The 18,607-nt window shown below is 46.8% G+C and overlaps 1 protein-coding gene across 1 annotated transcript in view; it reads left to right on the top strand.

Annotated features, from left to right (window-relative positions):
- Positions 1–12,141, top strand: part of PAH (phenylalanine hydroxylase) — a 54,787-nt gene extending 42,646 nt beyond the window's left edge. Inside the window, exons 6-13 of the mRNA XM_081130340.1 lie at positions 1,679–1,875; positions 3,800–3,935; positions 4,939–5,008; positions 8,544–8,600; positions 9,378–9,473; positions 10,011–10,144; positions 10,727–10,842; positions 11,538–12,141. Of these exons, the coding sequence (XP_080986466.1) occupies positions 1,679–1,875; positions 3,800–3,935; positions 4,939–5,008; positions 8,544–8,600; positions 9,378–9,473; positions 10,011–10,144; positions 10,727–10,842; positions 11,538–11,581 (850 nt within the window). The 3' untranslated portion in view covers positions 11,582–12,141. The remainder of the gene's footprint in view (positions 1–1,678; positions 1,876–3,799; positions 3,936–4,938; positions 5,009–8,543; positions 8,601–9,377; positions 9,474–10,010; positions 10,145–10,726; positions 10,843–11,537) is intronic.
- The last annotated feature ends 6,466 nt before the right edge of the window (positions 12,142–18,607 follow it).

Raw genomic sequence — 18,607 nt, 5'->3', positions numbered from 1 at the left:
TATACCAGTAGGCGGCATGCTCTGGTTTTGAACTCAGACTTGTTTAACTCCAAAGTCATTCTCAGTCACTTCCCTGGGTGTCTGGGGACAATCAGAGTCAGCAGACTGCATTTCTCCATAGATTTCACTCTATGCCGGTTCCTCTCTTTCCTTTCTGTGGTTCCTTCTCGGTCTCTTCTGGCCAATTCCCCCCCACGCCAGAAACAGTAACATCTTCCAGGACTCAACTTTGGCCCTTTTCTTCATCTTCCACCAGCCTCCATGCCAACAGCCCCCACACTGGGGTCTCTAGCTTCTTCCCAATAATTGCTCCACATGGGGATCAAACTTATGCACCATGAACCATAGAATCCCAGCATATTGATCGGTTGAGAAAGCGTATCTCCGAATAGTTAGCCCATGTAAGAGTGACACAGGCTAGGCGCAGAGAGGTTTACTAACTTGCCCAAGGCCATCCGGCTATGACCTGGCACAGCCAAAAGTTGAACCCAACTCTCTTTGTTTCCAAAGCCTGTCTAATGGTGCATCCTTAGGCAGGGGTTTACCTGATGCCCCTTTCCAGTCCCTGCTGGCATCACAGGACCTTCTGAGCTTGTCTTGCTTTTAATACTTAAGCAAAACTCTGTCTCTTCCCCCTGATCCCTGCCCAACTTCCTACAGACCATCGCAGTGACTTTGCTTTCCTGACCTTGGATGAGCTGCAGTTCTGAAAAGGCAGGAGTGACCTAGTTTGGAGCCAGATGACTATAAGCCATGATTCTGAGATAAACAGTCTCTCCTGGTCCCAGATGCTGAATATCCTGTTAGGAAACAGGCCTGCAGCCCACAGAACAGTCACTGGTCTTCAAAGTCAGGCTTTCTTGGCTTTTATTTCACTGTTCAGAACACAGCTCATTCTTAGATAGTTTTCCAAAGCACCTTTCAACCTAAGGACTCTGAAACTATTATATCATGTTGCCTGGGAGCTTATTGGAATCTAGATGCCTGGGCTCTCCCCACCCCCACAGATTCAGGATCTACGGGGCAAGTCCAACATATGTACTTTACCAAGCTCCCTGCAGTTCTGTTATGTCATAGTGGAAGACACCAAGTAAGCAGATCTGATACCTCGCATGTGTTTAAACACTTTTATAACTTCCCAGGGGCCGAAATATCAATTCTAGCAAGTACATCCCACTACACTAGGGTCTCCAACTCATGGTGCACATGTCCAATCCTCTCTAGCCCACAAATCATTGCTTTAGTTCACATAATACAGAACTGTACCTGAAATTCGATGCTTTTGTTTCAAAAGAGGATGCACTCTTCAGTTGTCTCAACCCCACCCTCCTATTGCCTCTACCTACTACTTTACACATTTACTTTCCCTCCCTGGCCCCAAGGTAAGTGGATTTCCACCTTCCCTAAACAATTAGGCAGATGAGAGAGCAGAAAGGCCTAGTGGTTTCCCCCTGTGACAGCAGATCCTTGGTACAGCTGATGAGGTGAGACCTTGCGTTGCTGCTTAACCAAATCAGTTGACTATTTCCTACATCAAGAAGTGGAATTTTCCCCTTTCAAACAACTTGTGAAAACCGCGGGAGTCCGGGTGGTGGCAGCTCACAGAGTCTGGACCCATGTCCCTCTGCTAACGCTCCTTCACCGGGCCCGAGGCAAACACCTCATGTGTGTGTTCCAGTGGGCAGCCCATCCCGCGAGTGGAGTACACGGAGGAAGAAAAGAAGACCTGGGGCACGGTGTTCAGGACTCTGAAGTCCTTGTATAAAACCCACGCTTGCTACGAGCACAACCACATCTTCCCGCTTCTGGAGAAGTACTGTGGCTTCCGCGAGGACAACATTCCCCAGCTGGAGGAGGTCTCCCAGTTCCTGCAGAGTAAGTCACGTCGGGGCCAGAGGTAAAGGGGCGGGGGGGCAGCGAATGGAGGCCCGTGTGACTGCGGGTGGCAGTGCTCGCGGGGTGACGCTCCCAGGAAAAAGGCCGTGTCGCTGCTCAGCTCTCCCCCCCTTCCAGCCTCCACGGTAAATCCGCGCTCATCGCCACCCCCCATCTAAAGGCACCAGGCATGGATTTTGCCTTTTCGATGCCCCTGAAACGTTTTTTGTTTTTTCCACACTCAAAGCCCAGGTTGCCCAGTCACTGTGCTCTTTGTAACCCTGCTCTGTCATGAGATGGCTGCAGTGTGCCTTGCGTAAGAAATGTGTTAGTTGTGGGCAGTGCTAAGAGCCCCGAGCGCTACGTCTATACACCCATCCGGTGTGAATTTTGCTTTGACTTTCTCTGGTTGGGCAAACCTGCCTCACTTTTGTCACCTGACCCATGGACTCTGAGCCGGCCTTTCAGCCTTTCTCACAGGGCAGTTATGAGAATGAAATGAGATGTTGGGTGTGAAAGCACCCAGCATAGGGATGCATATACAGTAGGTGCTCAGGGCATTTGGGCGAACTTGGCCTCTGAGTACCTCAGTGGGGAACTGCATCATCGGGGTGACTGGCCTCTCACGTCACTTCCAGGGAGATAAGTGTTTTCTCTGCCAGGTGTTGTTCATTCAGCAAAACCAAGTTATAACAATCAACTAACCCAGAGTAAACACCTACTATGTGCCAGGTAGAATGAGGGAAAGTGGGAAGACAGACCACGCAGGTTTATAAAAATGAACTTTCCATGCCTCTGAGCTATGTGGAGATGGTATGGTCAGCCCTGGGGCAGGGAGCCAGGGAAACTGTGTGGCCAGAAGGGAAGTGGCAGCTGGGACTGATTGGGGGGGGGGGGGCTATAGGACCTTTTGGGCTTCTCTCATTTAGAGAGTCTTTGCTTCTCAGATAAATAGGGGAAGGAGTGCTCAAGCGGAGTGAACTTCACCCTGAAGCTCCAGAAAACCTACGTGGAAGGATAAAGGGTCCTAAGGACATTCTTTAGCTGATTACCCATGTTGCCGTGGCCAATAGTCGTAATAATAATAATAAAACTGTAATGCTAGCCACTGGGGAGTTATAAGTGGCAATTAAGAGAACAGCCCCTGAAGCCAGGCTGTCTGTAGCTGTGACCTTGGACAGGAACTTGAACATCTGTGGGGTTCAGCTTCCCCATCTGTGAAACGGGGAGAGAAGAAGCATGTACCTCGTAGGGTTACCCTGAGCAGTAGTTGGCCTGTACGTGCTTAGAGCAGCCTCTGATAATAGCATTAGCTGTTATCACCGTGCTCACGGTCCTTACCTTCCTGAGGCTGAAACAAATTGAGACAAATGGAGGAACCAGAGAGATGGGAACAAACGGCAGCTTTATGATGATAAAAGCAGCCGAGGGAAGGTGGTAGAGATGTGCAGCCACCATGGATCCCTGTTCCTTCGTCCTAGATTAGGCGGACTCCTTGCCCATTCCTTGGCACGGCGGGTAGTCCATGGCATGGCTCCAGCCGGAGGAGCCACTGCTCCTCGGGGCGGACGGTGTGAGGTGCGATGGAGCAGCCGGGGCTCCTAACGTCCTTTCCCTTCCTGGGAAGTGCAGTGAAAATTTCCGCGGTTGCAATTTAACAAACAAAAATGGAAGCTAAATTTGTTGGATGTTTCCAAAATGCGAAGCTCTGTGAAAGTACTTTACTAGCTCTTTTGATTCTCAGAGTGACCCTAAGAAATATTCATCCACATGTTGCGGATGAGGGAACTTGCTCGGCTCACATCACCCAACTAGAAAGTGCCGGGCAGGTATTTGAGGCCAGCTCTGCCCGGCGTCAGCCCCCCTCCCGGCCAGCGGTGCCCGGCCCCGGCCCCGCTGAGCCGCCCCCTCCCCTCGCTTCCAGGCTGCACCGGTTTCCGCCTCCGGCCCGTGGCCGGCCTGCTCTCCTCTCGGGACTTCCTGGGCGGCCTGGCCTTCCGAGTCTTCCACTGCACCCAGTACATCCGACACGGGTCCAAGCCCATGTACACACCCGAACCGTGAGTATCGCCTGCCGCCCCCAGGGCCCGCCACGGCGCCTGCCCCTCTCCCTGACCCAGGAACGAGGTCTGAGTGCCTTGTGGACCGGCTCGCAGAACAAGTGGCCTGGGTTGTTTGATGCTGAGAGAAAAACTCATCTCTTACGGGGACCTTCTCTGTTCAAACAGACCGCTGATTGGAGATTGGGGTATCTTGTGAGCCAGAGATTCGGACCTCCCGTGGCCATGGGAATGCGAGGTCACATTCAAATGCCAAATGGGAGCAGGAAAAGGAGCTGGCAGGCTATCCACGCACCTCCTGAATACACACCTAGATGCTTCTGAGCTTTCTTTGCCTAGATTGTGTTTTGACTGGAGGCAGAGAGAGGCTGGCTGCTATGCCGCTTACTTTTGCATTTAGCTACCGTCTTAGACAATTTAAGCAATTTATATAAAGTCAGCAAGACACCCCAAATGCCTACAAAGTTCATTGCTATAAATCAGATAAGACCTCTTCCTAATGGGCCTGGCACATAACGTGTTAAATCAATGTAAGTTTTCTTCCCTGACTGACCGCTGCCCACTCTAGAATAAGAGAGGAATGGTAATATTAAAAAAAAAATTTTTTTTTAATTTCCCGTGGGGTATAACTGAGCACATTGTATCTGCCGAGGAATGTCAATGCCAAGGTAAAGACTTGGGATATGCAGTGTTCGTGATCCACAGCTCACTCAGGGGTGTGGGAGGATGCCCACGGGAACATTGGCTCTTCTGCAGCCCACTGGGCGCACACCTGACTCCCTCCTGCTGTGCCCTGCCCTGTCCCCTTCTTTTCTTTCCTCTTCGTCTCCTTCCCTTGTGCCCTGCCTCATCTGATTCTAAGGTTTGCACACCACTAATTCTTGGAAGTGAGGTCATAAGGCTGAATGAATTACTCCCCCCCCATTACTCCTCTAGAAAGACTGAGTCTGGCTTGCCTTGTAACCCTTCTTCACCTCCAAGCTCTGTGCTTTCTGTCTTTCAGTGACATCTGCCATGAGCTGTTGGGACACGTGCCCTTGTTTTCAGATCGCAGCTTTGCCCAGTTTTCCCAGGTGAGGAATGAAGCTCTTTAGCCTTCTAGCTACAGGGGTGAGACCTGGATTGTTCAAATAGATTGATCGCATGGAGGCACCCTCATGTCTTCTGGAAGGTACAGTTCTGCACTCCCACCTGAGATGGGTGTGTGGTCCCATGGAGATGGATAAATTCCCATTCTAGAGATCACAGCATGGGATTGGTGAATCCCTCATCCTCTGAATTATATTGTTGACTTTGCTAATCTTACTTGTCCTTCCAGGTTTGGTTTAATAGCCTTTTCATCCACGAAAACCTCCCTGATTCCCATGTAGAAGTCAAGTAGTCATTTGGTATATGCTTTCATTAAGTAAGATGACATTTACCAAGAATCCAATGCCAATAGCTCTACTCAGAGTTAGCAAAAAATAATAAGCCAAACGTCTTACCACTATCAGCAAAACAACAGGTCAGATCTTGATTCATCTATCACAGTGGTGACCACATTCAAAAAATGTTTTTGGGATCAGTGAAAGAATCCTACTAATGCTCTCTAGGCTCCGAGAGAGAGAGCCTAGAGCCATGGTTGGGTAGATGGGATCATAAGATTGTTGAACGACCATACTCGCATAGGCCCCACCATGCCACAAATCAGCTGTGTGACCTGAGAAAAGCTGCCTTGCCAGGGCACCCTGTGCCTCAGTCTCTACAGATATAGATCAATAAAAAGCAATCCTGCCACATAAAAAGAAAAGAAAAAAAAAAAATAGGATGACCCATGAGCAAATGCTGGACCAAGTATGAATCTCAGAGTAATGGGATTGTGTGTGAATTTTATAAGCAGCTGGAAGAAATAAATATTTCTACTGTTGAATGAAGATGCTACCACTTAATATCCAAAACAAATAAACAAACAAAAAAGCTGAATTAATTGCTTGCTAAGTAAGGGAGAACTGTACTTGGAAGACACAGCCTTCTCCAAACGAAGAAATCTGTTGCTTTTATGTAGGGTTTTGGGAATTGTGGACTCAGAGATTGTTGGACTTTTAGAGGTGGGGGTGTTTAAGGATGAGCTGAACCTTAACTGGGAAGCATTACCACTGGGCTGAAGTTACTGCTGACGTGCTGACTTTCAGAAGTGTAGTTCTTGCTGCCAGGATGTCATTGATTGTTTGGGAAGCTTTAAAACTGGGATTTGTTACTATGGCCAAAGATAAATTAGTTTTCTTCTCAGAGAATAGAACTTTTTGTTCTCACCATCAGAAGCTCTTCTGCCCAATCAGAGGCTAAGTAACAATCCTCCTTCAGCCATTTCCATTTTGGGGAGCCCCACAGGGAGTGGACAGTTACCTGAGTCAAGAGACAGGAGCTGTGGGCCATGAGGGTCACGTGGTTTCAACTTTGACCAAGACAGTCCCAAGGCAGAGAACCATTCTGAAGCTTCCCTGAGCACATTCCTTTTTGATCTAAAGCAGGACTTGCTTTCCTCTAGAGTAAAAGATGGGGTGGGGACGGAACACAGGGAAATCTTGAGTCCCCTGTTCTAGGCAGGCTGTGGACTCACAAAGAATGGTGACTACTAGAAGAGGGCACCGTTCTGATCTTGGATTTATCAATGGCTTCTGGTAGACTTAGGACTGGGCATGTCTGGAACAGAGATGGGGAAGGGGCAGGAGAGTAGAGCCAGGCTAAGCCAGAATCTAAATTTGGTTCATTCTAACTAGACAGCATTTTCTCAGCATGTAATCTGGGCCAGGCTCTGGGTTTGGCCCAGGCAGGAATAAAGAGATGAAGACCGTGTAACCTCTTGCTTCATCATGGCCCAGTTCTTAGTTCTTCTATCTTCATTAATTCCTTGGTGATATCACCCAATTTCATGGCTTTAAATACCATCTCTATCCTGATGATGAACACATTTATACCTCCACCGCAGACTTGAATCCTGAAACCTACACTTACATATCCGACCGCCTAGTCTATATCCGCCCTTGGAGGTCTAATAGGTATCTTTATTCATCCTGTCCAGGTCCGAATTCCTGGTTTTCCTGTTCAAACCTTCTCCTCCCACATTCCTCCCTATATAGTTCATATCAACTCCATCCTTCCAGTTTCTCAAACCAAAAGCACTTGGGACATCATTGACTCCTTTCTCTCTTACATACCTACATCCAATTTTTTAGAAAATTCTAAGAGTTTTACCTTCAAAATATGTGTAGAATCTGATGATTGCCCATCGCAGTCACTGCTGCCAACCTGGTCTCAGCCGCTAGCATTTCTCACCTTGGTGACTGCAGTAGCCTCCTGGCTGGTCTCCCTGTCTCTACCCTTGACCCCCTACAGTCTGTTCTCACAGAGCCACCAGAGTGAGTCTTTGATGACATAAATCAGATCTTGCCACTTTAGCTCCCCATTTCACTGAGAGGACAATCTTAAGCCCTAAATAGCTAAAAAGGTCCCACTTGATTGGGCTCCAGATTTCTCTTTGATATCACCTGCCACTCCCCCCACTCTCTTACTCTGGGGGCGGGGGTGGCAGGTGGTATCCCCTCACCCACACTGGTTCCTCTCTGCGCCTTGAACCACCTGAAATTCCCCTCCTTAGAGAGCTTTGCACTGGCCGTACACTTGGCCTATGCAGTGCCCTTCCCTCAGATGTCAGAAGGGCCAACAACCTCACTTTCATCAAGCGTTTGCTCAAGTGTCATCTCAACAGTGCTTACCCTGGGACGCTAATTAAAATTACTCCTGACACCTCCCCCACTCCTGGCACTCTAAATCCCCCTCAACCCTCTCTTTTTTTCCTTTCCTCCTAAAGAACTTACAACCTTCTAACATTCTCATGTATAATCTTATTATTTATTGTCTGTTTCTACCCACTTAAATGTAAACACCATGAGATAAAGGTTGTTTATCAATTTTGTATGCCTCCAGCTGCACTCAGTGTTTTTGCAGTTAATGAATGCATACTGCAGGGAAGACGTGCGTATGGGCATACATGCAAACATGCAAACATGCACACGCTGATACAAGGCAGGCCGAAGCAAATGCTGTACCAGAGACAAAGAGGCCACTAGAGAAATTTTGCAGTTAGAGCTGTGATGAGAGGTGGTCCATGACATTTCAGACTCTCCAACTATATATACCTGGACGGATGTCCAGCACTTCTGTGGTTTCTTCAGGGTATAGGATTCAGTCTCACTTCACACTGCGGGAATGTCCCACTCCTGCCGTGGGAGAAGAAACACTGAGCTGGAATTGAGATGACGCTTTAGACACAAAGTACTGTGTAACCTTGAGGTCATCTCCATTTTCTGTGCCACAGTTTTCTCATCTGTAAAATGAGTGCAAAGGACCAACTGCTAGGGAACGGTTTCCCCCACTCTCGAGATCTGTGACTCTGTGACGTGTGGTTAGGGAAGACCTGACAGAACACTCAGGGTCTCTCTGGGTTCTTCTGAAGGCCTCTAGCCAGCCATCACCTTCCTGTGGTCAAGTACAAGGTTGAAACTGAGGATAAGGGTTGCAGATAGGCAGACACCAGTTGTGCCAATGACTGTTCCTCCACAATTGCAGGAAATTGGCCTCGCCTCTTTGGGTGCACCTGATGAGTATATTGAGAAACTCGCCACGGTAAGTTCCCTCTTTCCCTGGTGGGCAGTGAGAGCGTTATGGGCTATAGCCCTCTGGTCTTTGAAGCTTCGGTCGTCCCCTGAAAGCCAGGTCACTTGGCGAGCAAATCAGAATGCTCTGGGTTACATTTGCACAAGCGAAGTTTTACATTTGCATTTCTCCTTATGGTTGGATTTTGAAATCAGCTGCATGCAGATGTTTACATGTGATTCTAAGCAGAGTGCCTTGAAAACATCAATAGGCCGTAAAAATTGCCCTTGAGATTTCTTGGGCATAAAGTGTGTGTGCGGAAGCAGTGATTAACGGGGGGTAATTCAGAAACCCCAAGTTTAGCACAGATGAGGGGATGACCCTTCATTGATTCTGTCACCACCCAGTCCCCTGCCTCCCACTGCTGAGCCTGATGGGACTACCTGGTAAGTTCAACCAACATAAAGGGAACATCTCACTCTAGTTGATTCCATGAGGGAGAAAGCAAAGTGGGAGAGGAGTTCTTGTCTGAGAGGGAGGAATTTTGAGGGGCATACTTTTGGAGCTGCCTCAATACTCTCCCCCACTATCACTGCTTCCTGTCACATCTTGCATTCAGCCAACTCTTGGTTCAGCAGGTGATTGGTTAGGGTGAGACCCAGGGGACAGAGAGGCGACCCCATGTCATGCTGATTGAGAGAACAGACCTGCATAAGCTGTCACCTGGGCAGGCCTGTCCTCGATCCTGGGGCATCTGCTGCCTTCACCTTCCGTGGCGTGTGCTCTCAACTTGACTTTCCATTCCAGATCTACTGGTTTACTGTGGAGTTCGGGCTCTGCAAGCAAGGGGACTCCATAAAGGCATATGGCGCTGGGCTCCTGTCGTCCTTCGGCGAATTACAGGTATGACCCTAACAGGAACCAACGATGGATTTGAAAGTGGTGGAAACATCTGAACATTCTTTTTTTCTTGGTGCTATGGAAACCTCATTTACATCCATTTTGTGAGTCAACCCAGGGGACTAGCCTTAAGGGATTGGTACCTGAGCAGCTCTGATCTGATCATGAGTGTGGGTGTTAGACATTGAACTGTAAGTTCACAGGTCCCTGGGACAGAGGGCCCTCCTGGTTCCAAGGCTGAACTGTGCATACAGGTGTGTGCAAACACTCAGGGACTGCGCTTGGCTCCCATATCACCTGTTGATCCCCTTACTTGAAAATGGTTGACGTTAATTTCTCCTTTCTATCTTGACTGTAGGTTTTAGGTGAGCTACAAAGGGTGGAATATCATCGATGCGAAATAATTTAGCTTACTGCATTTGGCTGGGGTGTGGAAGGAATCCGGGTGAGATAGGCGAAGGTGCACAGATGGCCTGTGGGATGCAGCAGGGACCACTGGCCCTGACTTAACTGTGAAAATTTTCCGCTTGGTGTTTGCAGTACTGCTTGTCGGACAAACCGATGCTCCTGCCCCTGGACCTGGAGAAGACAGCCATCCAGGAGTACACGATCACGGAGTTCCAGCCCCTGTACTATGTGGCTGAGAGTTTTAACGATGCCAAGGAGAAAGTGAGGTGAGGTGGCAACTGGGGCTGGTCAGCAACTCTTGGGACCTCCCGACTTGGTCTGGTGCCACTGATTTGTGGGTGGTTGGCCAGGAGGTGGACTCCAGTGCTCACAGCAACAGTGTGCAGCAGATAGAGCCTCCCACCCTTGCCCCTTCCCACCTTCTGTTGGGAAGTTTTCCTTCGTGACACCCTGTTTCACAGCTTATTGTCCGGATATGCTTATTTTTTTCTATAACATTCTTTAGCTGGATTCTATTTACTCTTTTAATTTTATTTTATTTAATGAGATTTTGGGCCTATTGTAACCTGGGCTTTTACTGTAAGCTGCCTCTGTCCTTTTGGAGGTAGGTGGCCAAATAAATATGTGCATACCTGAGTTTGTATATTCACATAGACATACAAACAGCAAAGGGTTCCCAAGAGGACCTTGCTAAAAATTCCACGTCACTTCTCAGCTGCCTTCCAATCCCCTTGTTCTAGTGAGTTTTCGGTGCTGCTAACAGCCAGGTGAAAAGCCATGGAGAACCCTTTCAGAATTACCTTTTCCCCAAATGGCGCCTTCACTCAGACCTGTGGCCTTGGTTTCAGGAACTTTGCTGCTACGATCCCACGGCCCTTCTCAGTTCGCTATGACCCATACACCCAAAGGATCGAGGTCCTGGACAGCACCCAGCAACTTACGATTTTGGCAGACTCCATCAACAGTGAGTAACATAGCTTTTCAGGTCACTCTCTTTCCCAGAAATAGAGGGTTGTGTTTTCTTACCTTCACAGTAGAAACAGTAAAAAATGTATTAGATACTGAATTAAGGAGAAGGGCATCCCCCGGTAAGACCATGGCATGAGTGGGAGTGGCTCCCCCATACCTTAGTGCGTGGTCGAGGCTGAGTTATCTGTCTAGACTGCGCATGCTATCACTGGGGTGATAGTTAAAAATGAATAGTCATTTAGCCCCAAACTAAATTCATTAAGTCTGTGGTGTGGCTGGGAGTTTGTACTTGTAATAAGGTCCCAGGTGATTCTGACAAAGGAGGTTGGTACGAAGCACACTTTTAGGTTCAATGGCTTGGCTCCTTGCAAGCACCAATGGACGGTCACATAAAGGAGAAACAGAATGGCTGGTGACTTCCCTGGGGGAGAAAACTGACCACTCCTTTCCTGAGAAAGAGCCTATGGAAAGAGGAAGCTAATTACATTAATAGCTCTAGCGCTTCTTAAGACTCGTAAGGACCTAAGGCGTGACTGCCCAGATTCTATCACCGCAGCTGAGCCGTGAGCGCCGTGAGGGCTGGGGTGGTGCCTGGCATCTCCATGCATCCCCTCCATTTCCCACCGTGGACACGTGAAGGGTGTTTGTTCAGAGTATGAGTGGCTCATCTGTTTTGTTTTGTGTTTGTAGGTGAAGTTGGAATCCTTTGCAGTGCCCTCCAGAAAATAAAGTGAAGCCCTGGACAGAACCGGGTCTGTCAACTGAGAATCTGTTGATGGAAATCCAACTACTTCTTTTATTTTATCTGAGAAAAGTCTGAAAATCAAACCTTAATTTGAAATGACAGCCTTAAATCATTTTTTGAACAAGAAGGGAGATCAACAAATAAATCTAAATAATCTTAAGTGACAGCATACTAATATGTGCCCAGGAGCATGATGGTGGATCTTTGGGGGTCATCTTTGATTTAGAGGTGATAATCACATACTCTCAATTGCGTTAAAATGAATGTCACATTTCATCAAAGTTAATCAACTTGTAACCTGCTTCGTTCAAGCTTCATATTTACCATAGAGAATGCCGAAAGGAGTATGTATCGCTCAATGTAAAACGCAAGCCTGGGGTTAGAATTGAATTTTTGGATTTAATATCAGTCTTAGCCTACAAAGGCCATTTTCTATTTCAGTAAACTATGATTCTAACTGCTTTGTTGTGTTCCCTATGAAGATTTTCTTTAATTCAGGACCTTATTGAAATAGTTGTAACCATTAAAGTTCATAGTATAATATCAAGACATTTCCGTATGTTTTATTGTGACCATAAACACTGCTGTGGGAGAGAATAGAAATCCCCACCGGACTCCTACAACTTGCAGTGTCATGTTCCGGTAATTCTAAAGTTTGTTTTGGGAGACATTTTAAAAACACTTAAGATTCATTAGATGTTAACTGAAAGCCTGGCTGGTAGATATTCAGTAAATATTCATTGAATGAACAAGAAAATACATTATTAAATAGCAAGTGAGATTTTTAATTAGGAAAATCTTGAGTGGTTACAAAATTTTGCATTTTCAAATGTTTCTTGGAATGAAATATTACTCTCATTGCCTTAGAAGTATGTTAGTTGGCTAATCTTGTGACATGAAAGAATGGCCACAGTCTGCTGTCCAGCCCATTGCAGGGGCTCATGGTGATCATCTGAGTCACGTCTGGATGGATGCTCAACAGACTTCGGTTTCATTGGTTGTGCGTTTTATGTGAACACTGGATACGTGAGAAAGAGCGGGGGCGATAGCAATGTCTTAAAACTGTGCTTTGAAATAATTCTCACACAACTTCACCATTTTATTTTGGAAATAGTTAAATCTTCAAGGATTTTTGTAGCATTTCTTTAAGTGTGATCTTCAGACCAGCGGTGTCATCACCCACAGTTGATCCTGGGCACCATCCCAGCTCTACCCAGCTGGGATATCTGAGGATGGGGCACAGGGACCTGCATTTTTAAGTACTCCAGGTGATTTTTTTTTTTATGCCCAGCCAAATCTACTGGGGACATTAGGTTTGAGAAAACTGACTTCTGGTGGTCAGTTCTGCCACTTGCCAATTATGTCACCTTGTAAGAAAAAGTTGAGAAACAACTAAAGTTGCAATTTACTCTTTTAAAACCCACTGATGAGTTTGTATCTTAGTTTAAGTTATGATTTTTAAAAGAAACTTATCCCTTGCACCCAGCTTGGACCAGATTGTGCCTAGGTAGTTTGTATTGACGCAGCTTCAATAATAACTGGCACATGGGAGTGCTTGATAAAGGTTTGTTAACTGATAAAGAGAAAATGCATAAATGACACTTCTTTGTTAACCACAGTGGGGCTGAAATGGTCAGAAAGTAATGAGCGACTTGACTAAAAATTGCAAAAAATCACAGAGGAGACAAAAATAAGAAAGCCTATAAAAATGGACTTTGCAAAGGAAAGAGAAAAAAATGTGACCAAAGCTTCCTCTTGCCAATGGAGTCCCCCCCCACCCACACACACCCCTTTCCTTTGACCCCTAGGAGGCCACTGGATGAGTTAGGATTGAGCCCAGGACCCAGTCAGTGAAGGGACACAGTGGCTGGCCCCTCCCTTAAGTCTCCACTTTCTGTGTCTGGGGAAGGAACATTTTCAAGCTGTTCCCTAGAGGGCCTCCCCCCACTGGCACCCCCAGAAGTAAAGGCTTAGCCTGGAAACGGCGTTACTCGCAAAGGGCAGCTGCCAGCCTGGGGAGGTTTGCAAGCTCCTCGGCTGTCCAGACTCCTGGTGGCCGCGGGCCCTGAAGCTGCCGAGCCCAGGAGCTCCCTGTCCCCTGCGCAACCCAAATGGCCTGAGGCGCGGTGAGGAAGGAGAGCTGCCCAAGCCTCCGTCCCCAGGATGTCCTGGGGAAGCCGGGTGGCAAGGGGCTCCCTGCAGAGCCCCCCTTGGGGGAGGAATTTATTTCCCAGCGCAGAGGGCAGCCTGGGATGACAAAGTAGCGGCCTTATGACCGCGACGTGGCTCCTAAAGGGGCGCTCGAGGCTGGAGATGAGGGAGAATGGCCCGGACCACCCGCACCACCCCCCAGCGGGCTCCTCAGCACCGAGGACAGCACCCCCCCCCCCCCCCCCCGGGACCGCCGCCCCGAGGGGTGCTCAAGGCCCAGCGCCTGTCCTTCTACGGAGCAACAGTCAGGAGCGGGGCAGAGACCAGAAGACACGACTCTGCCAATTGCCTCGCTCCGCAGACTTTGAAGGAATGTTGACTGAGCGGAGAAAAGACAGAATGGACAAGTGCCACCTTGACCCCGTGGTGACAAGGCCTGGGGTTTACAGGGCCGAGAGCCAGGTACCCTGTGTGTCAGTGCTGGGGGCCCGCATCACACCATCTGAGATGGCCGATGTCACCTTTCAATAGCACTGCTCTGAGGGTCCCGACATCGAGCCCAACCTTACGTCAATAAGGCTTCTCAGCACCTTCCACTATAAAAAAAATTTTAAAACACACAAATAGAATAAATGCTGGTTTCTGACTCATTCTAGCAGTAAGTAAACTCTATATGAACTCATAGAGGTAAAAAACATCCCCATCTAACTAATTCATAAATGCACTTGCAATTAGCATGAACTCTTTCGGTTAATAACTTGTAAATGGTGTACTAATAATATTTGTACATTTTACTAAATCCACAGAAACATTTTAACCTTTAAGGGCTTATGGTCACAGGAAATTTTTAAAAACCAGACTTATTTTTAATTTACATTCATATTTTTATTGCAAAGATAAATAAAATGCTTTTAGGAATAAAATATATTGCATTGGGATACAATTCTGTGTGCAATACGGAATGGAAATAGGATTTAAGAAAAAAAACCATAAAATTTTGACTATTAGCTAGATGCTTATTCACAGATTTTGAGTGGATAATGGTGCCTCTCAAGTTGGAATGAAATTCAGCTTTCATTGGATACCTGTGGAAGAATGAGCTACAGTTTTATTTTAAATGTCAATATTTTAGTACACCAGAAAATATATTCTTTGCAACATGTGATAAGAATTTTTATATTACAACTTACAAGTATATGAGGGGTATATCGTTTTATAAATTTCTTTTAGGTGTATGAGATGGAAGTTTGGATGCTCTGTGTATAATCTATAGGCTGCAGTGTATTTAGTGGCCCCTAAAGGGAGTCTCTTCTCACACGTAGCTCCAGTTCCACTTCCAGGGCAATCTGGAGAGGTGGGGAGAGTTCTCATTTGCACTGACTACTCCATAAAGTATTAGGATGGAAAGCTCACTGGGAGGGAAATGCAGCCTGGTGGAAATAGCACTAGATCTTGAGTTTCCTCCAAACTTGCTCTCTGAACCATAGTTGCCCCATTTGAAACATGGGCCTAAGAAAACCTGCCCTCCCCAATCCACAGTGTGGTAGAATATAGTGATAAAGAACATGGATCCTGGAATGGATAATTCCAGCTTTGCCACTTACCAGCTGGGTGGCCTGATGTTTCTGATTTCTCTGTGCCTTCTGTTTGACATCTAATACTAACCATAATAGGAATAATAGTACTTACTTAATAGAGTTGTTGTGATGATTAACCAGGTTAATATTTACAGATAAAGTACTTTCAGTAGTGCCTGGCACATAGCTAGTATTATTACTTACTACCTTAGCTATTACTATTGTTATAATCATTCACTTGGCTGTTGAGAAAATCAAATGCATTCAAAATGCTTTAAACTGTCTGGTTGCTACACAAATAAAAGACATACTGATAAAATTATATTAGTTATGGTACTTTCAGCAGAAAATTACCAAAAAAAAAAAAAAAACCCCACCCAAAATAAACCCACAGAAAAACTTCACTAAAACTAGCTAACCTATAAAGAGATTTATTATTGCCCATTATAGTAAGTCCATAGATGTCATATTCAGGGCTCCAGGGCCATTACTCCGGGCTGTGCCCCATGCATGTGCTGACTTTGTCTTCACAGTGACTTCCTTTTCCTCAAGCTCACGGGATGGCCCCTGGCAGGAGCTGAAGCCAGGTGTTGCCCTTTTGCTATAGTCTGAATGCTGTGTCCCCCTAAAATTCACATGTTGAAACCCTCACCTTCAAAGGTGATAGTATTAGGAGCTTTGGGAAGTACTTGGGTCTAGAAACTGGGCTATCCCAGAACTCGACCATGCTGATGCCTTGACCTTGACCTTCCCAGCCTCCATCACTGTTGCTTACAAGCCACCCAGTCTGTAGTATTATGTTATAGCGGCCCAATTTGCTTAAGATATCCTCCACCTAATAGGTCATCTTAAGCCAGGTGCCCATCTCTGGATCAAAAACACGGCTTAAGGAAATACCATGCAGATTGCCTTCACCCTGGGTGTCTGAACTGATGGTTGGCAAGTGCAAGATTGTGACTAGTTTAATCAGGATCCAGCTCCTAAAACTGGGGATGTGAGTCACGTGCCGTCTTAGGGTCCCAACAAGAAGTAGATGACATATTAAAACCAGTTAAATGAAGAGAATTTAATAAAGTGACTATAAAGCTGTGGGCAAATTTGGGCAACTCACCAAGGCAGGGTGCAGTCCAGGGGTGGCAACAGCAAAGGGCCACTATCAACACTCCTCACCTAGAGGATGGGGAGCTTCTCCTAACACATGTGCACAGAGAATCAGATGGAGAGGGCTGCCCACGGCCATCTCTGTCCATCCCAGAGAGATGCGGTCAACCCCAACTGCTGAGCAACAGGGGAGCTAGCAAAATAAATGCCTCGGCCTCACTTTTCTACCACTCACTGAAAAACACTGGGCCAGGGAGTCGTTAACGCCATCCGTGTACCCCCCGCAGCAGGGCAGACGCCCAGGCCCGAGGTCAGAGTGGGGAAAAATAAATGCACTTGGCGGAGCAAATGGATTAGTGCGCTCCAGGGGGTCTTGTCGCACCTGGGCCACACGGGGAGGGGAACGATGCCCACGCAAGATCGCGTTGGTAGGAGAGGAAGGGAAGGCTGGATAGGTGTCTAAGGAGATTCACTCTGCGTTTCCTTGTTCAAAATAAAAGTGTTCTGTTTCTTTTTCAAAGATAAATGACCCAAAGTTGCAGACATCTCTTATTTGTCAGTAAAATCCATCCTCAAGGGAGCTGCACAAGAAAATGACAAAAGGCTGAGCGGCCACCGCTTGATGAGGGATTCAGGGAAAGGGGGATGTCCTGAGCTTTCAGGGAAAAGTGAAGAAATCCATCCCCATGAGGGATGCAGGGGGAAGTGGCTGTTCCCTTGACAAAGCCAACGAGGCCGGAGCCGGCTCTGCGGTGTAATTTACTGAATCGCATTGGCTGCCCTGCAATGTTTCAAGGCAATTTTTTTTTTTTTTGTAATACATGATTAGTAGGAAAAGATTTGGATGTTGCCATTTTCCAAAGAAAACTTGACTACATTTAGTAATTGAGAAAAATGTTCTCCTTGGAAAGTCTCATATTTCTATGCAAAGTGGTATTCTAAGTCAGAGTTTACACAATGTAGTATTGCCTAATGGACTACGATCAGCTAATTAATTCTGAGCTAAATGTCAAGATAAACAAACCCAGTCCCTAAAGGACTTCAAGAAGCTCTCTGACTAAGTGGCACCATCGAGGGCAAAGAGAGTCTCTATCCCCTTGGTTCTCAACACTGGCTGCACATGAAAACTATGTGGGGAGATTTTTAAAAAATCTCGACACCCAGACTCCACTCCAGAACAATTAGAAAAATTTTCAGTGAGGTCGAGGCATGGGTACTTTTTGAAAAGCTCCCTAAGCAACTTTAATATTCCACCAGGGTTGAGCACCTCTGGCTTGTAAGACACATCCCTGATGGATGCAGCATGCCCAAATCAAGCGCATCATTCGCTTTGCTGATTAGCTCATCAGTTCCATCCAAACAGCCATCCTGACCTGTGGAGCCTGTGACTTCGTTTTACAGCGTCTTTCAGCCAAATATCGAGGCAGCACGGTAGAAGGGTTAGGAATGGGAGCTCTGAGGTCAGGCTGCCGGGGTCAAGTTCAGAGTCCACTCACGGGCTACCCTTTTGATGAACAGTTTCATGATCTGTAAAATGGGGGCAACAGTAGGACTTACAGCACAGATTGTATTGAAGATTCACTGAGAGTTAACTTTCTGCTTATAAAGTTCTTAATGCAATGCCCGGCACAGAATGAACTCTCAGTAAATGCGAACTCTTATTATGTGTCTAGATTTCAGCCAGCTGGAAATCTCCGAAGGAGCCCTACATACTGCTCACTTGGCTGTGCAGAGTTCCTTTGACACGGGCATGAGGTGGGGTGTTTAAGTAGCTGGGTCTTTTGGCCCCTTCCAACTCAGATTCTATGGATCTATGAGATGCTTTGGAGTCACCCTACAAGTAGAAAACTACTACTGTTCAGCCAATAATAGCCACTATTTATTGAGTGTGCCAGGCACAGTGTTAGGCACCTTACAGCTTCTCTAAATCCCCGTAAGAATCAAGCGGATCATTTGCTTTGCTGATGAAAATAGGAAGCATTCCCACTTTCATGATGAGGATCCTTTGGCCCAGAAAGGATGAATAATTTTCCTAAGATATTCCAGCTAATATCTGACCGAGTTAGGGTTCAAACTGGGTCTCCCTGGCTTCAGAGCTCACGCCTGGTGGACTGAGCCACGCTGCCTGTCTTGAATGACACTCCTCAGGGTTAGGGCTGACGTAACTGCTTCTCTTGGAGAAAGCA

Source organism: Miniopterus schreibersii, assembly GCF_964146895.1.
Source record: "Miniopterus schreibersii genome assembly, chromosome: 2".
Lineage (NCBI taxonomy): Eukaryota > Metazoa > Chordata > Mammalia > Chiroptera > Miniopteridae > Miniopterus > Miniopterus schreibersii.
The sequence above is the reverse complement of the archived record's forward strand: the minus strand, read 5'-3'. Positions and strand labels throughout refer to the sequence as shown.